Raw genomic sequence first — 17,081 nt, 5'->3', positions numbered from 1 at the left:
GAAAGAGAGATTTGTAAAAGTGTGATTAAGGACGGACGGTTAAGTGCAAAATTACCCAATCTCTCCGTGCCCTTTGGATGAACATCATGTGGTCTAGATTAGAGTTTGCACAGTTTGCACAGAAGATAAGTTTGCACTAGATCCGTTGCCGTTGATTGTAGGCTGAGGAAGATGGAGTTGATTGCATGCTGAGGATTTGGGTCAGTTGGAGCAGGGTTTTTTTTTTTTTTTTTTTGGGTGGGTGGGGTGGAAGTTTGAGCAAGTGGATGCCTCACGACTCACGAGTCACGAGCATGTCTTTTGTTGTAGTGGTGATGTAGCTTGACATAACTTGTTATATATTGTGGGCCTTTATTTGTTATAGTTTGGTTTCAGCCGGCCCATGCATGGTGCTTGCATTGACAATGCTAGCTATTTTGAACAAATCCCGAAACTCCAAACTACCCGTTATCTAAAAAAACCTACAATTCCTAATATCAGACCAAAATTCCCTACACGATTAGTGACAAGCACTCGCTGCAATTGGCCACGTAAACCAAAAGCCTATCAATAAATAGGAACACATTTCGACAAGTTCACAAAAAAAATAAATTTGTATCAAATTGGAACTAGTAACCAATCCCAACATGGAACCGTGGGCTGGGCTCCAGAGTTCACAGCCTGCCTGCCATTGCCCGTGGGCCGTACACTAAATGCTTCATTTCCTTTGGTTGCTTCGATGCCGATCTCATCTTTGTTTTTTTTTTTAAAAAAAAAGAAACTTTGGGTTTGTTTGGCATGGTTCGAAACAACTCCACGCTACACTATTTACTGAGGAGTCAGAGCCAGCGAAACCAAAAGTAGTGACTTTATCGATTTCTAATTCATTTTAAGAGAAGAGAGAAACAATTCCTCGTTACATTGTACTACTATAAAGGAGCCAGAGCTCTATCAAACACAACTTTAAATTTGCTTGTAAAATTTAGTTCAATAATGGAATATAGCTCCATTGCTATTATCAAATAAAGAAAAGGCTAGGGTGCACAAAGTATGAATCTTTCTTCTATTGGACTGTTGCAGTTAACTTATATATTACTCAATTCATCTCAAATTATAAGACGTTTGATTTTTTTAACAACAAATTGGACCACTCACCTTATTAAAAAATTTATGCAAAATATCACCTCTTTTTATCATGGCTTGGTTTATTAATAAATGTTCTTCAAGGATAACTTAAATTTGACTATATTTGTATAAATTTTTTTTAAAATAAAATGAATGGTTAAATTTGTGGTCCAAAAAGTCAACAAGCCAGGTGTCAATTTCTGTTGCAGTGGTGCTATTGTACTATTTCTGTATTATGACATGGAAAAAGTAGAGGAATAACAAACCAGGCATCAACTTCCGTTGTAGTCTAGCTGGTCAGGATACTCGGCTCTCACCCGAGAGACCCGGGTTCGAGTCCCGGCAACGGAAATTTTTTTTTTCATTTCGGTCAGTGGCTGATGTGTTCATTTGTTTTTTTTTTTTCTCTGATCTGATGAGAGAAAAATGATGTGCTTCCGATGCATACATCGTGTGATGTACTGTACTTGCGCACGCCACTCGTGTCTGTCCCGTTTTGGGATGAAATATAAATAAGTAAATAAATATAAAGAATGGAGATCCTGAGCCTCGTAATCTCATCCTTACGGTCTTACACTCTTACCCTACCAACCTGCAGGCCTGCTAGAGTTGTTTTCAGGCACTGATGGATGGATGGATATACAGAGCTTGGATTCACCTTCAGTTCTTCACCTTGTAATAATAAGGCAGAATAGTTACTCGAAGTCCAGTCTCATCCTAAACATTTAGAATGATTGTTTTAGTAATCAAACTCTACTTTTAAGCTCAATTTCATCTCAGAACCTGGGATGAAATTGAGTCTAAAACTAGGACTAAAACGGCCGTTTTAAAAGTTTAAAGATGAAACTGAGCCTTGAGTAATAGGTCAAGATGGCTATTCTGTCTAATGATAATATATAGTAACAATTTGTTTTGGTTGAAGTTTTTTGAAGCTATTTTTTTTAAGCTTTGGTTGCAGTTTCATCAGCGGGGGGATAAAAAATCTCCACCTGATTTTCATATAGTGATGTTAGTTTGGCCTGAAAGCCTGATCTTTACATTTTGGGACTGGGGGGCCTTTTATGCATCCTGATTTTTCATATATGTAGTAACAATGATTTTGGTGGCGGCCTGCTCATCTTGGGAACAAGGCAAATAATAAAAGGCTTGAAAAAGAAAAGAAGCAAGGCTTCTGAGCTGGGAGGAAGAGAAAGATCCAGGAAGCTGGTGTCTGTCCAGGTCCAGGCAAAGCAAAGGCAAAGCAGTAAAGCAAGGAAAGATATAGAAGGAGACGACGTTGCGTGAAGACTAAGAAGCCTCCTAATCCTAATCCTCGCTCACGAGAGGAGACACCTCGCTTCGCTTTTGGTCTTTTGGATGGATGGATGTTGCCCAAAACAAAAGGAAGGAAAGAAATAGGGAAAAAAGGGACGAAAGAAACAAATCATCTACGGACTGCTTGCCTGCTAGGTGTTTGTTTGTTTAAGAATGCATGCGTCTCTGGTGTTGTACGTATCATATTGGTTGTTGGTTTGTCAACAGTAACTAACTGCATACGGATATTTCTTGATCGGCTAGGCTCAACTGAAGTAGCCAAATAATGGAAAAATAGTACGTTGAGGGGGAAAAAAAAGGGTCATATGCTTTGAATGAAAGAAACTATAAAGTACGTAGGACAGTAGAACAGAAGAGTACATAATGAGTTGTATTCCTTTCGTGCTGTAATACTATGTGTATCAAAGTTTTTGAAGATAACTTAAGAAAATAGCAATGTGGCCATAAATCAAACCTAATTAAGGCCTTGTTTGGATGCACGTGTGTTCACTTCAATCCATATTTGTTTGAGTAAATGAAACTTAGTTTAATTCCACTCAAATCCACCTCGACGTATGTGGATTGAGATGAATACATGCGTATGCAAACAAATTTGAAGTGGATTTGAATGGAATTAAACTAAGCTTCATTCCAATCCACTGCAACATACGTGGATTGAAGTAGATACAATAATTTTCCTCAATTTATGTTTTTTTTTCCGTTTGGGAAGCTCCGCCAATTTAAGCATGGCTATCATGCATGTAGGAAGTCTTAATTTTCAGTACAAAAACCTTTGTAAGTCATCATAATACGTACCTTGATCCTATATACTAAGACGGAGCGAGCAGACGTCGTCATTACGGTACGTGTGATGATCCAAGTAATTGCGCTGCTGCTGCTGCAGTAAGCATGAGCTCCCTTGGATCATGCACCACACCCATGGTCCATGGATGAACAAGATTGCTTCCTTGGTGTGGGCACCACACATGTTTGTTTATCCGGTAAAAGCAGCAAGGCAGCCGCCTCCAAAAGCCGGAAGGAGGAGGAGGAAGACTGTGGCCATGTCTGATAGATGAGAGAGCCCACTTGAGTTGAGTTCACTTCACTCTCCCAGTCCCTCCCAGTGACTAGTGATACTGATAGGCAGTGAGCGAGCGAGCGAGGACTTTGGCGTGCGTGCTTTCCGCGCGCATCAATCCTCACCTCACCTCGGCAGGGAGGGAGTGACAGACAGTGAAGGAGGAGGAGCACGCACATGCCAACCACCATCTCATCATATTCATTCGTTCGTTAACAATCTCCTGCTGCTATTAAAAGCCTTCCATCCGATTCTTCCAACCTTACCTTACCTTACCTTCCACACACTGACACGGCGACACGCATGCACCCACCCACAGCCACAGGCCGCCGCCGCGACCTCCCCGGCGCCGCCGCCAGAGGAGGTGGGGAATTCACCAGGCAGCACCCACCACCAGCGGGGCCGGGCCGCCTCTTCTTCATGCCGCCGCCGGCGCCGGCGCCACCGGGGCACAACCACCGCCCACGACCACCGGATCGCGACCGCCCCTTCTTCATGCCGCCGCCCGCGCCACCAGGCCGCTCGCACAGCAACCAACCGTCGCCAGCGGACCCGCCCACCGCCAGCACCAGGCCTCCTCCTCCTCCGCCGCCGCCGCCACACCCACACGCGTACGCCAACTACGACCCCGCCGGCAGCGCCGCCGACGAGCTCCCCCGCCGTCCCCCTCACCCTCCGCCGCCGCCGCTCCCACCCCCACGCCGCCCGTCAACATCCCCGTGCTCCTCCGCGCTATCCTCCTGCCTCGTCGCGACGGCGTTCCTGCTTCTGTCAGCGGGCGTCGCAGGCACCGCGCTGTTCCTGCTCTACCGCCCTCGGCCCCCCGACATCGCGGTGGCCGCCGTGCGCCTGCCGTCCTTCTCGGCGTCCAACGGCACCGTCGCCTTCACGTTCGAGCAGACGGCGGCGGTGCGCAACCCGAACCGGTCCCCGCTCGCGCACTTCGACAGCTCCCTCCGCGTCGCCTACGCGGGCGGGGAACTCGGCGCCGTCTACATCCCCGCGGGCCTCATCGATGGTGGAACCACCAAGCACGTGTCCGCCGTCTTCGACGTACCCGCCATCCCCGTCGCCGCCCAGCCGCCCATGCTCGGGGGGGCCGTCGACGCAGCGTCCGCCGCTCAGTCACAGCAGCAGCCGCCGGCGGTCATCGAGGTCCACTCGTTGCTCGTTGTCAAGGGCAGAGTCAACGTCCTCCGCGTCCTCACGCACCGTGTCCAGGCCGCCAAGCTCTGCCGCGTCGGCGTCTCGCCGCTCGACGGCACCGTGATCGGCTTCCGCTGCTGATTCTCTCATCAGTAGCATACTCCCCTAGTAGTAGATAGCCATAGCTGCTCTCTTCCCGCTGTTTTAGTTACGTTACGATATCCTCCTATTCCTCATTTCCTCCCTCGATCGTCGGTGGTTTTGGATTCTTGTTGCATTTGTCTTCTTCTTCTTCTTCTTCAAGGAGATGTGTACGGAATTCCACGTTTCCTTTGCAAACAAGCAAACAAACTACTCGACTCGTAGTAGTAATACTGGATTTGTGTAGTACCGATCCAATTAACGATAGTGTTGTCTTGATTAATTCCGGTGAAACTGTGTATGTACATATTAACTCGCTTATAACTTGTATGAAATTTCAAATTTGGATTTTCCTTTTTTTAGAGACACAAACACAACCTTCACTTGAAGGTGAGCCGAATTAGCCTTCGGCGCCACAGAGGGGGCTGCTGTCTCTGCCCTCCACTTCACCCTGCACACTTTCTCAAAGTCAGGCAGGCACGGTCGCAGGATTCTGGGAATGGCTTCGTGCTCTCTTTCTTTCTTTCTTTGCCTCCATTGGTTCTAGACTTTATGAACCCTATATATTTCTTAAAACAAGTTATCATCCCTTGATCTTCCATTCCTCCTCTAAGATGCACAACTTTTTCTTCAATTCAAAAATAAATAAATAAAATCTGCTTTCTCTATTCAAGATTACAAGACGTTTTAGATTTTTTTTTTTGGGGTACTTTGCTTTTGTATTCCATCTAGACAACAGAAAAAGTCATGGATCCAAAAAAAAAAAAGAAGCCAAAACGTCTTTAGATTTGAGGGAGTGGCTGAGATTCGTGGCTCTGAGAAATAGCCCTCTCACTTGCATACACGTCTCATTGAACAGATTGTGCATCTGTAAATGGAAATAGCCTGCCTCCAGGCTCCAGCAGCACACCCGCCATGTTAAATAAATAATTTGTGCTCAAAGTGTCACAACACATGGCATTAAGTGTGTCAGCAACCTGAATAAATTTCCGACGCTTACATGGTGCGCTCACGAAAACTATCATACTGCTATGCAGATCAGGTCAATAGAAATGCGCAATTCCAAGAATATCTACTACCACGGTTTTGCTTTTGACAGCTAAAGTACTCGCTTGAATCGGCAGATGCGGGATAAGCCATCGAAGCATCTTTTGAACCAGGATCAACATAGGCAACTCAGGAAGCACGGGATGCACCAAGTCACCATATCTTGTTCTTCAGCCAAAAGAGCATCAGTACTATCCCAATCACAATAGCAACGGGGGCATACTTACGTATTAAGGCCTGAAAAATCACAGGACAAGAGTAACATATGTCATGGTAATGAAACGAGATATAACCCTATGCCATGCGTGATCATCAATATTCCTTGTCTGTATATTGCACCCTCTGTTCCAAATTACCGTTCACTTCGGTTTTAGTGTCCTAAGTCAACCTTCTCTAAATTTGACCAAATTCGTAGAAAAATATACTAACACCTATAAAAAAACAAATAAATGTACTAAGAAATTTCATAGTGGGTTAAATGAAACTAATTTGATGTTGTAGATGTTAGTGCGGTTTTCTATAAATTTAGTCAAAGTTTGGCTTAGGACGAAGGCAAAGTGAACTAAAATTAGGAAATTCCGTGTAGAACAGTTAATATCATATCCTCTTCAGAGAGCCAAATTCAGCTCAGCAACTTTGATGCATAAGTTGGAAAGGGAAATGCAGTCAACAGGACCATACCTGGCGATTGAGATCTTTCGCCTTGTCTGCATAGATTCTAGTATCAGAGGTCAACCTACTTGACATCTCACTCACCTCTGCAAAGAGAAATCATTTGTTAAACAAAAGTTGTGTTGTGAAAAGTACATGTGAGGCATACTGGAACAATCATAACCTGGACATTAACCTTTTTTTAGGTGTCTGTATGGGTTGGCATATTTTGTTGCATTTGCTACGGATTTCAGTTTGAACTGAAGCATAACCAACCATCCTTAATACAATATAGGTCTATGCGTTCAAACATACCACCATATGAAGGAGGTTATGTATTCCCAAAATGCACAGGGTAACACATCTACGTCATTGCAGAAACTTTAAAAAAAAAGTCATTGCAGATCACAGCAAAAGGAAACACACAGGTAGAGCACATGTCACATGTTTCCCTTTGTCCAAAAGGCTTCATTATTTTTATTAATGGTTTCAAGTATCAACCTCACTACAAACTTCTAGAGGTTTCTAAAGTTTACCCTCCACTCTAAGCCCATGACTACAAGAACAATCTGTTTAGAGCATACGCTCCACCATGAAGGCATAAACTTTCTCCATACATCTCCAGTTGTTTCTCTGTTGTAGACCCGTCACAAAGCAAAGGGTCTATTCTAGTATAACAAAATCTAAAACAGAAAGAGAGTCATCAAAGGAACAAACAAGATACTGGTCAGTACAAAATTGTGCTGCAGCATAATTTGCTCAAAACAAACTGAATTGTGAACCTTAGAGTGAATCTACGAATGAAACCAAACAGGTCTATCTATCATGCCAGAAAAATATGATATATATAATGAGGGAAACATAAGGCAGATAAGATGACAGTGACAAACTCACGGTCTAGTTTTTCACCGACACCGAGAACTTCTTGAACATTGCGAGTCATGATCTGGTGCACCTCGTAGAGCTCATCATTCAGCTTGGCAAGGTTCCTCTGTGTTCTGGAATCCAAATAAAGTTTCTTGGTCTTCTGTATGAATGCATCTAAACAAGTAAACAGAGACACATAAGCTATCAACTAGCAGAATATCAAGGGAATGAGAACAAAAAATGACAAGACATGAGCATAGAACCATACCAAATTTAATAAATGCATATGGCCTTGCAGCAGTTTCAATTTGACTGCCATTGACTTTCTCAAATTCGTTTTTGAGATCTTCAAGATATTGGAATGCAAGTTTCTTGGGATAAGAACGATCACACAGAGTCAAATAGCACACACGGCCTTCAATGATGTAGCTGTTTTATTGAATTAAGGCACAACTAGAACACCACAAGAATTTTAGTGCAGAAAATGATCATTTTATTAATATACATCATTAGTGATAGAGCTTACTTAGTGTAATCCACACATCAATGTCTAAATGGCAATTGGCGATAGATGATCAGCATATAACATGCACACATAAGCGGGTGCTGGTTAAAGGAATTTGAACTGGTAGATGAACAGTGAATCTGAACTCGGTAAGTTTATTACAGTATCTGATTAGGCTGTGTAAATGTTTCCAAATGAGGAATTGTGGAACAAAGAATATCGCGAATGAGTAAAGATTTAGGATACTGGAAAAGGTATGGTCCAGTCTCAATTGACATCCTTGATGCCTCATGCTGCCCTTTTGACAAGTTCTTGAACAACAGTTTTGCTTGCTGCTTGTAGAAGTCAGCATCCTTCAGATCCCGACCATCATCTAATCCCTCTGACAATGGAAGGCCATCAGTGACACGTGCTATCATAGTGAGCTTCACCATTTTGGAAATATAGCATGAGGCAAACTAGCATAGGTAATGTAAAAGTGCCACCTGCATGAAAACAAGATCAAGAATGCTTCAGGCACGTCAAACATCAACCATAAGTTGCAAAATGTACTGTTTTGTCAGCCAGTGTATCCTGGTTTATTACAGGGGGCAATATGTTTGTGTGAGGTTAAAGCATATCGCCTAAACCCAGGTGCAAACTGTACGCAAGGATTGCAACTTGAACTCTTGAAGCTTAACTGACCACTCTGGTGCGACTGATCAAATGGTAGTGCAGACAATTGACGACATTAATCACAAGATGGAGCTGGAAGAACAAACCCCAGGACCAAGAGGAGGTAGTCATATGTTTTCCAGTTCCACAAATGTTTTTTTTTTAAAAAAAAACAATGAGAATCAATACGACTATGCCAGTGTTTGAAGAAAAATGGCAGTTCAGAACAAGGTTGCCTACTGCACTAGACAAATGCAGGCAGTAAAATCAGGGCCAATGTGCGAGGATAAAGCAAATAATAATAATAATAAACACTTCCGTGTTGCATATAATATCATATTCTTCACAGTAATTGAGTCGGTGTGGGCTACGGCAAGGGACCATATACATAAAAAAAAACAAAATTGCCCAGCTATATCAGAAAGCAAACACTAAAGGTGTCCAGAGCACCATAAACATGGATAGTCTTGACCTTAGAACATTTCGCAGCTCAGAACATGATTCAGATGCTACAGCTATGATCTAACATGTTGCGTATCAGATCAACAGGCATAGATGGTGGATGCTAAGAGCACCCATGCCATACAGGTCACTGGAGCACCGTGGCATGAAACAATCGCGGCAACATAGTAGCAAGCAATGGTGTATGCGTACAGGTGGGCATCAATCATCAAGGATATAAGGCGAAACACATACTACACGGGACCTACATAAACGCACGGGCAATCATGGCATCTCAGCCTAATAACAAGCATCCGCAACAAAGGAAAGTGCGGAGGACATGCAAACGGAGCTGCAAGTCATCCCCGGAAATGGCGCGATCGTCCCGTCCCCTTGGTTGGGGGAGGGGGAGTAGCGGATGCACCGTGCGGGCGTGTGGTGCGAGAGGAACAGGCGGGGCCGGGGCCTGAAGCCATGGTGGTATCGAATCGCGCGCCCCGACCCGAGTCGATTAAGTAAGGAGTCTGAAGAAGCAGCGACGAGGAGCGAGATCTAGGCGGCGGACTAGAGTAGCAAGCGAGATCCGCAGGCGCGGACCGGCGGATCGGCGCGGGTTGGGGAGGGAGTAGGGATGGGAGATGGCGCTTACCATTCGCCTTTGCGTAGCTGCGGCTGCGGCGGGGGCCGCCTGGGTTCCGCGCGAGGGAGGCGGAGGGCGGAGAGCACGAGCACCGGAAGAGGAAGAGAGAGACGCGCTGCTGCCGTAGCGCTCGTGCCCGTGGGAGACGATACGATTGGGACTGGGAGGAAGCCGCGCCGCACTCGGGTTACGCTACGCAACAGAGGGCGGCTCGGCTCTAGCCAGTCCAAGGTCAGAGGAAGCTTCAACCTGAAGGCAGAAGTTTCGACTTGGACCTGAAGGCAGCCGGCTCCGGCTTGGGGCAGCAGCATGCGCCTCGTGAGCGGCTGCCGCTGCCGGCTGGACCGGCGGGCTCCGTCGGTGACAGTGGAATCGACAGCCCACTTTCTATCCAATCTGATGATGATGTCTGAGTCGTTAGTTGTTACTGTGCCCGAGACACTGAACCTTCGATACCTATTAAAATAAATGCACATCAAAGTTCAACGATTTTAAATTTAACTAGATTTATAAAAAAAAAATATAGTATTCACATTTATATCTCCAAAAAGTTTATTATAAAATAAAAATAAATATCGTGATTAATTTAATGGTGTTTATTTAATGAGACTAACGCGATTTTGGCCCAATCTCTTCTCTTCTCTTCAAGCAAACGCATCTAGTAATTTATAGTCTATATCTCCATAAATGCAGATTGGAGTGCGTTTAGCATGGCTACGATTGTAGCTCTTTGCAGTTCCTTTCGTGAAGCAACCAAATAGTGAGTGCTAAAATGGCTCCGGCAAGAAACCAGGAGGAGCTGGAGCGGTTCTTTTATCTAGGAGCTCAAGCCGCAAACAAGTGTTTTCCCCCTATCTACTCATCACAAACTTGGCACAAAACATAACAAAAACTACCACTACAACCTGTTTTGGCACACATTTTCTGAAAACAGCTTTAGCTCCACAAAGGAGAGCTAGCCCTTTTGAGAGATCCAAAGCCCTAACAAACTAGCACTTAATCAACAATTGAAGCTAGTTACGAAATATGGTGTCGAAGGTGCATTGATCTTATTCTACTACAAATTGCTGCTATATCATTGTACCTCATAGCCTTGACAATGCAACCACCATATTAATCTTTTTGGGACAACTATCATGTATATGGACTAAGTAATTTATATACATAGGACTCCACGTAAACAGTCCTATAAAACAACAAGGTGGTTTTCTATAAAGAGAAAGAAAAAAAAAATGTCCAGGACTATAAAAAAATCACGAGAGCCAACACAGACCTAATCGTGTAAGGCCTACAAGCATGAAATTGACAGGCTTGATGTGCTATCAAAAACTCATGTTGAAAAATGTAACCGACGCAAACCACGGTCATGATGTAAAGGTCCGTAAGCACGAATTTAACTGACTTGATGCGCGGATCAATCAACGAGCCAACAAAGAGTAGTCTATAAATTGGCGTTGTGCCAAAACAGCCCTAAAAATCACAGTCCAAAAATTTGTCACTGCGGGCAAAACAAATCCAGCAAAATAAAAACCAAAAAAAAAAGGTTTGATCGTCTACGCTACATACAAGCGGAGCGTTGCGGCCTCAGCCTAAACAGGCCAAAACAAATTCTGAAAAAAAGAAACAAAAAAGGTTCCACCGAGATTTGAACTCGGGTTACTGGATTCAGAGTCCAATGTCCTAACCGCTAGACCATGGAACCATTTGTGTTCGAATGGTTACATTTACTTTTAAATAATTATTGCCGGGTCGCGGTCGTCTCCCTCCCGACGCCACGTCGCGTCGTCGTCCTCACCCTCGCCTCACCTACTGCTAGTGGATGGGGTGTGTAGCCTTGCCTAGGTCTAGGACGTCTAGGCTAGGGGGAGCTCCCATCCCATTGCCCATCATCCATCCACCAGCGAATAATTAAAAAAAAGAGAGAAGAAATGGTCCTGCTGCCGCGCTGCCCCGCGCCAGCGCCATTATAGCCCGGGGCACCCCCGGAATCCGCGGCGCGCCCACGCCTTCCGTCCTCTCTCCCGCCACAAAGCGCCGGACCCCCCGCGCCGCCCCAGCCTCCTCCCTCCGCACGTCCGTCCAGCGCACCCCCTCTACCGGAGCCAAGGGAGCGGAGGCGGGCCGGCGGGCGGGCGGCCGGCCGGCCATGGACGTCGACTGCGTCTCGCTGCCCGACGCCGCCGCGCCCGCGGCCGACATGGATGGCGCCGTCGCCGCAGCTGCAGCCGCCCGGCCCTGGCCTAAGGCCGCCGCCAACGGAGGCGTCCACGAGCTGCTCGAGTGCCCCGTCTGCACCAACTCCATGTTCCCGCCGATCCACCAGGTCGCACCCGCGCTCCTCCTTATGCTTCGTTCGTTCCCTTCATTGATCCATCCATTTGCCCCGCCTGCCTGCTCTGCTTGGACGGATCGATTGTCTTCTTCGATTTCGAACGGGGAATTCCCCGTCGCCTGTAGTAGTAGCCTAATGCGTGGGGATTTGACTTTACGAGATGGTAATTTCGACGGCCATCGTCCTCCATTCCTCCAGCACAAAATTCGTCGAAACTAACTCATCAATCAGCTGTGTGTTTGCACTACCGTCATTTAGCAAATTTTTAGCACTCCCAACATGCTAGCTACGTCTCGGCCTAAAAAAACACGGAGATGAAGAAGAAAACTCAATTTTTCTGATGATAGCACGTTTGTTTACAGGGCTTCTGCCGGCTATTCGTTTAATTTGCACAGAAAAAAGAGTTAAAGAGAATTTATTTAACAGGCCACGACTACTGATCGCCCTGAGATTTTTGCCCCCAGAGTCCTAACTCCTAACCTTCAAAAATCAAAAGTCTGATGCCCTACAGCCTTGTTTTGATTTGTGGTTGTCAGCTCTGTGCCAACTTTCGTTATCGCTTTCTATTTCCTAGCTCCAATTTCCTTTGCTGACCCGATTGTCAATGAATTGAGTGTTTTGGGTGGAGGATGCATAGTTGATGGAGGCCCAATCAACCCCGTTTTCTGTAGTTCTGCGAATGCCACAGTAGTAGTAGTAGTAGTAGAGCAATTCTTGTATGGGGGGTGAGCTGGTGGCAGTGCCACTAACTCAGATTGCACTTTGCACAGCATGGAGCGCACTGAAGCAAAGTTTTGTCATGCATATGAAAATATTAGCGAAGTACACAGAATATGCTAATAAAAATATGTTGGCTGTGAGTGGAGACAAGATTGAAGAAGATAAGTTACACAGTTTGTGAGTGTATGACGATGCCGACAGATGTTCACGAAATTTGATCAGCTTGTCTAGTTTCTTTCTGTTGTTTTGTTATAAACTTAGCAGACTTTGCTCTCCTCTGACACTGGTAATCCCAGTTTTATATCCAAACTACTTGCTTTCTTAAAAGCAGAGGTGTTTCCTCCTTTAAAAAAAAGTTTGTGCTTTCAAGGGAATTTTATTGTGGATATGTCACCTTCCTTGTTAACGTATACGGCACTTGGTTCCAATAGCCTGCAATTGACACTCTAAGAGACTGTGTAAAGGGGAAAAAGAGAGATTATTTAATGTTTAAATCTTTCTGTTTTCAGACGTTGTTCTCATAATATACTTGATTGCATTTGCAGTGCCAAAATGGACATACGTTGTGTTCCACATGCAAGGCTAGAGTACACAACCGTTGCCCTACCTGTAGACAAGAGCTTGGAGATATCAGGTGTTTGGCACTGGAGAAAGTTGCGGAGTCGCTTGAGCTTCCCTGCAAGTACTACACTCTGGGGTGCCCAGAAATCTTCCCATACTACAGCAAGATAAAACACGAAGCGCAATGCAGCTTAAGACCATACAATTGCCCCTACGCTGGTTCTGAGTGTGCCGCAGCTGGTGACATTCCTTATCTTGTTTCCCATTTGAGGGATGATCACAAAGTTGATATGCATAGTGGCTGCACATTCAACCACAGATATGTCAAATCGAACCCACGAGAAGTTGAAAACGCCACCTGGATGCTAACGGTAGGTATCTACAGTATGATTGTTCTCTCTTGGTAAATAAATATTCTCGTCACAGAAATAGCACAGAATAAAATAATAAAGTGTGAAATTGATTTGGTAAATATTCTGAGCAGGTGTTTCACTGCTTCGGGCAGTACTTCTGCCTGCACTTTGAGGCGTTCCAGCTTGGGATGGCACCTGTATACATGGCCTTCCTCCGTTTCATGGGGGACGAGAACGAGGCGAAGAACTACAGCTACAGCCTTGAGGTTGGTGCCAATGGGAGGAAGATGGTCTGGGAGGGCACCCCTAGGAGCGTCCGCGACAGCCACCGGAAGGTGCGGGACAGCCACGACGGCCTCATCATCCAGAGGAACATGGCGCTGTTCTTCTCTGGTGGTGACCGGAAGGAGCTGAAGCTCAGGATCACTGGTCGCATCTGGAAAGAGCAGCAGACCCCAGACGGCGCCTGTATTCCCAATCTGTGTAGCTAAGCGATTGCAAAGGAAATGGCGCTGAATTGGCTGGATATGGTGCATACAATCCTGCTGCCATACCTTGCTATTCTTCTAATCGTGATTGGGGGGCAAATCTCTCAGTGTTGTGTCTTGGCTAAAAAGGATATTAGGAGGATAGGATGCTCCTGTAAATGAAATTGTGTATATGGCATCCCTTAATTATCTCACAGTACAGATGGGCTGATCAAGCTCTCTGCTGCCTGACAAAGTTGTGTTTTCATCGTGAAAGTGCATTTTTTGCTTTGCATTTGACAGCAGTCCCACCAGAGGGGTGTTTGGCGCGAAAGTTGTGCATCTTGTTGTAGAAAGTGGTGCCGAGAAGCAGACAGGCATTGCAAACATGAAGAAGGTGTGGTTACTACCTGTTATTTCCGCCATTTTCTTTACTTTCTATGGATGTGTGTGTTGTGATAGCTCCTTAACACCGAGAAGAGAAGGCTGAACTGAAAAGGTGCCTGTAATGTTTTACCAGAGGAAAAGTCAAAGTCAAGCTTTACAAAATTTGACCAACAATTAGATAAACTATATGCAAATTTAGAGCATGAAACTTGCACCAATAGATTTTGTGTTCGAAGTGTATCTAAGAATGATATTGATGTTTTAGCAATTAGGCTACATGTTATAAAAGAAATTAAGGGTAAAATTATACTTTATATTGACTTTTGCTCTCATCATATACGATTACCATTTCTTGGAGGGGAGCGAAATTAAGGGAGTAATTGTTGTTTAGTCAAGCACTCGAGCAGCGAGGAGAGGTGACTATTTCCCCTCAGAAGTCAGAAGAGGAAAAAAAAAAAAGGGAAAAAGGAAATCCAAGAAGCAAGATCCACCATGCATTATCCCACCACAGAGTGGGCGGGCCACGTGGCTGGTATCCCATCCAATGGTTCCACACCTCCGAACTCCCAAGTGAGGCAATCTCCTCTCTTCTTCTCCATTTTATTCTCTCCCCTTGCCATTGGCAGGCCCAGTTTCTTTGTCACCGTCCTCGGAGGGGAAGGAGCAATGGCAGCAGCAGCAGCCTCCGTGTGGCTGCAGCTGCAGGTCCCTCCCCATCGTCTCCACAGTCCCCCGGTGCTCTCCCTACCAAGCAACCATTCTTCCTCACATGCATGCCCTCCAGTATACAAATACAAGAAACATGCGGCGCCAGGGAGAGGAAACCTTCTTCTCTGCAGGGCCTCTGGCGCCTCCTCCTCCTCTGTGGTGACCAAGGAGCAGGAGGGAGCGGCCAGCGATCCTTCGTCAGAGGAGGGATATTCTGAGCCTCAAATCTATAGTTACAAGGATGACCCCAACTTCAGGTAACCGACCTGTTCGTCTTCAATTTCCTAGCACTTTATGGGCGTCTTCTGTTTGTCTCCTACGTTTAGTGAATATGCAACATTCAGTATGCCTTTTATATTTTTTTTATTCCTCTGTGAAGCATCAAATGGTTCCATGGTCTAGCGGTTAGGACATTGGACTCTGAATCCAGTAACCCGAGTTCAAATCTCGGTGGAACCTCTTCTTTTAATTTTATTTTTTTTTGTCTTGAATGCATTTCGAATGATAAGCTCATTTAGAGTTTTTTGCTCACTGTTTTACTTTATAATATAGTGGTTCCAAACAAAACCTCTCTCTTTTTTTTCCCTCTATAATAAGACAAAAACTCATTTTGGTAGTACCATTTCTGAATATATATTTCTTTATCAATCAATAAAGGAGGAGCTTGTTACTGGCACAGCTGAACCATGGAATGAAAAGATGGTTTGCTTCCTATCAGGAATCAGCTATATATATCTATAGTGCTGCATTCATGCTTCTACTTGATAGTAGATATATAATATAAATATAATCCTTGCAAACAAAAATATATGTAATATAAATCTTGTTGTGCGTTGATGCACACACAACACAGGGGCTGCAAGGGCTGCGGCAGAGACGAGCTTGAGAGGGGTTGCAATGGCGAAGGGCGGATCCAGGGCGGCATAGCTGCCGTCCCGGGCTTCGGCTGGTGGCCCATCAAGGCGTACCGGCCGTGCCCTGGCTTCGTCGCGTCCGGCGGCCGCTATCGGCGCCAGGGCCAAAGCATGGACGACGTTGCATCCGGCAGGGGAAAGAAGAAACCCTCTCCCGCCAAAAAGAAGAGGTAAGCTGCTGCTGCTATGTTCATCGCTGTAGGTAGTTTCTATTCACCAGGTGAATATTTTTGGATGCATTTCTTTTCTAGATGACCGATGTCTGTGCCATTTCGAGAGTTCCCCGTTTTCTTTTTTGTGTGTGTGCATACGTGCGTAGTAGAACCATAATTACAGGTTGTCATTTCACAACTCTTCACTAATTGTATTATTGCTACCATTAGTATGTAGCCACTGAATGTTTCGCAAACTCATGCATGGAGTGGCAATGATTTTGTGCCTGGAGCAGTATGCTGCATACTAATGTTACTGTGTATCTGACTTCAACTTTCAACTTGTAGCGACAACAAGTAATCCCAGCCCAAGGAACTGCAGTGTTGACAATGCTAGGAAGTGTGTTGTGTTATTCAGGCCAGGGTGACCAATGAGATTCGGCTGTCACTGTCTGCATCAGCAGTAGATAATGTTTCTTACCAGAAATTCAGAATCTATCCAAGATGAAATCTGGGAATGTTTGCCATTACCATGGTGGAATTGGGGAAGCTCAAGTTATTCAGAAACAACAGTTTTGGTCCACAATGGCAATATATATGCACTAGTTGGGACTGGTTGTAGAAACATCAAGAATGTAGGGTGCAGTGTTGTTCTCCTAGGCTCCATGTACTGTTTCGATTTCAATTGTAATAGTAGTAGCTTGGAACATCTGACTGGACCGCCTGTATTATTGTCTTCAAGTAGAACTAGGTGAGATCTGTGCCAGGCAAGGCAACCCATGTATTCTCGTCCATAACAAGATATAAACGTGCATAATTGAGCATCCTAGAAATCAGTATAGCTTCACAGTGTTAGCGACCTCGTCGCTAGCGGTAGGCAGAGGCGCTCCAGCCGACAGGTTGCTTGGCTTGGAGAAGAG

General features: G+C 45.2%; 4 protein-coding genes and 3 non-coding genes across 7 annotated transcripts; 5 read left to right on the top strand and 2 right to left on the bottom strand.

Annotated features, from left to right (window-relative positions):
• On the top strand, nt 1,383–1,455 carry TRNAE-CUC. The gene has a single exon. It is a non-coding gene; the product is annotated as a tRNA-Glu (tRNA).
• On the top strand, nt 3,179–5,045 carry LOC8078090 (ras-associated and pleckstrin homology domains-containing protein 1). The gene has a single exon (XM_002457014.2). The coding sequence runs from the start codon at nt 3,779–3,781 to the stop codon at nt 4,760–4,762; it is 984 nt and encodes a 327-aa protein (XP_002457059.1). The 5' UTR covers nt 3,179–3,778; the 3' UTR covers nt 4,763–5,045.
• Nucleotides 5,614–9,790, bottom strand: LOC110433893 (25.3 kDa vesicle transport protein-like). Its single transcript, XM_021456911.1, has 6 exons — nt 9,577–9,790; nt 8,079–8,317; nt 7,596–7,756; nt 7,355–7,501; nt 6,491–6,567; nt 5,614–6,046 (listed from the first exon to the last, which is right to left on the bottom strand). The coding sequence occupies exons 2-6, from the start codon at nt 8,264–8,266 to the stop codon at nt 5,963–5,965; spliced, it is 657 nt and encodes a 218-aa protein (XP_021312586.1). The 5' UTR covers nt 8,267–8,317; nt 9,577–9,790; the 3' UTR covers nt 5,614–5,962.
• TRNAQ-CUG lies at nt 11,198–11,269 on the bottom strand. Its single transcript has one exon. It is a non-coding gene; the product is annotated as a tRNA-Gln (tRNA).
• Nucleotides 11,451–14,416, top strand: LOC8077555 (E3 ubiquitin-protein ligase SINAT3). Its single transcript, XM_002457013.2, has 3 exons — nt 11,451–11,890; nt 13,165–13,551; nt 13,665–14,416. Exons 1-3 carry the CDS (start codon nt 11,714–11,716, stop codon nt 14,022–14,024), a joined length of 924 nt encoding a protein of 307 aa, XP_002457058.1. The 5' UTR covers nt 11,451–11,713; the 3' UTR covers nt 14,025–14,416.
• Nucleotides 14,961–16,985, top strand: LOC110433558. The gene is made up of 3 exons (XM_021455941.1): nt 14,961–15,352; nt 15,949–16,179; nt 16,510–16,985. The coding sequence occupies exons 1-3, from the start codon at nt 15,054–15,056 to the stop codon at nt 16,520–16,522; spliced, it is 543 nt and encodes a 180-aa protein (XP_021311616.1). The 5' UTR covers nt 14,961–15,053; the 3' UTR covers nt 16,523–16,985.
• On the top strand, nt 15,483–15,554 carry TRNAQ-CUG. The gene has a single exon. It is a non-coding gene; the product is annotated as a tRNA-Gln (tRNA).

This window comes from Sorghum bicolor, chromosome 3, assembly GCF_000003195.3.
Source record: "Sorghum bicolor cultivar BTx623 chromosome 3, Sorghum_bicolor_NCBIv3, whole genome shotgun sequence".
In the NCBI taxonomy this organism is placed as follows: Eukaryota; Viridiplantae; Streptophyta; class Magnoliopsida; order Poales; family Poaceae; genus Sorghum; species Sorghum bicolor.
This window is presented reverse-complemented; position numbering and strand designations above follow the sequence as displayed.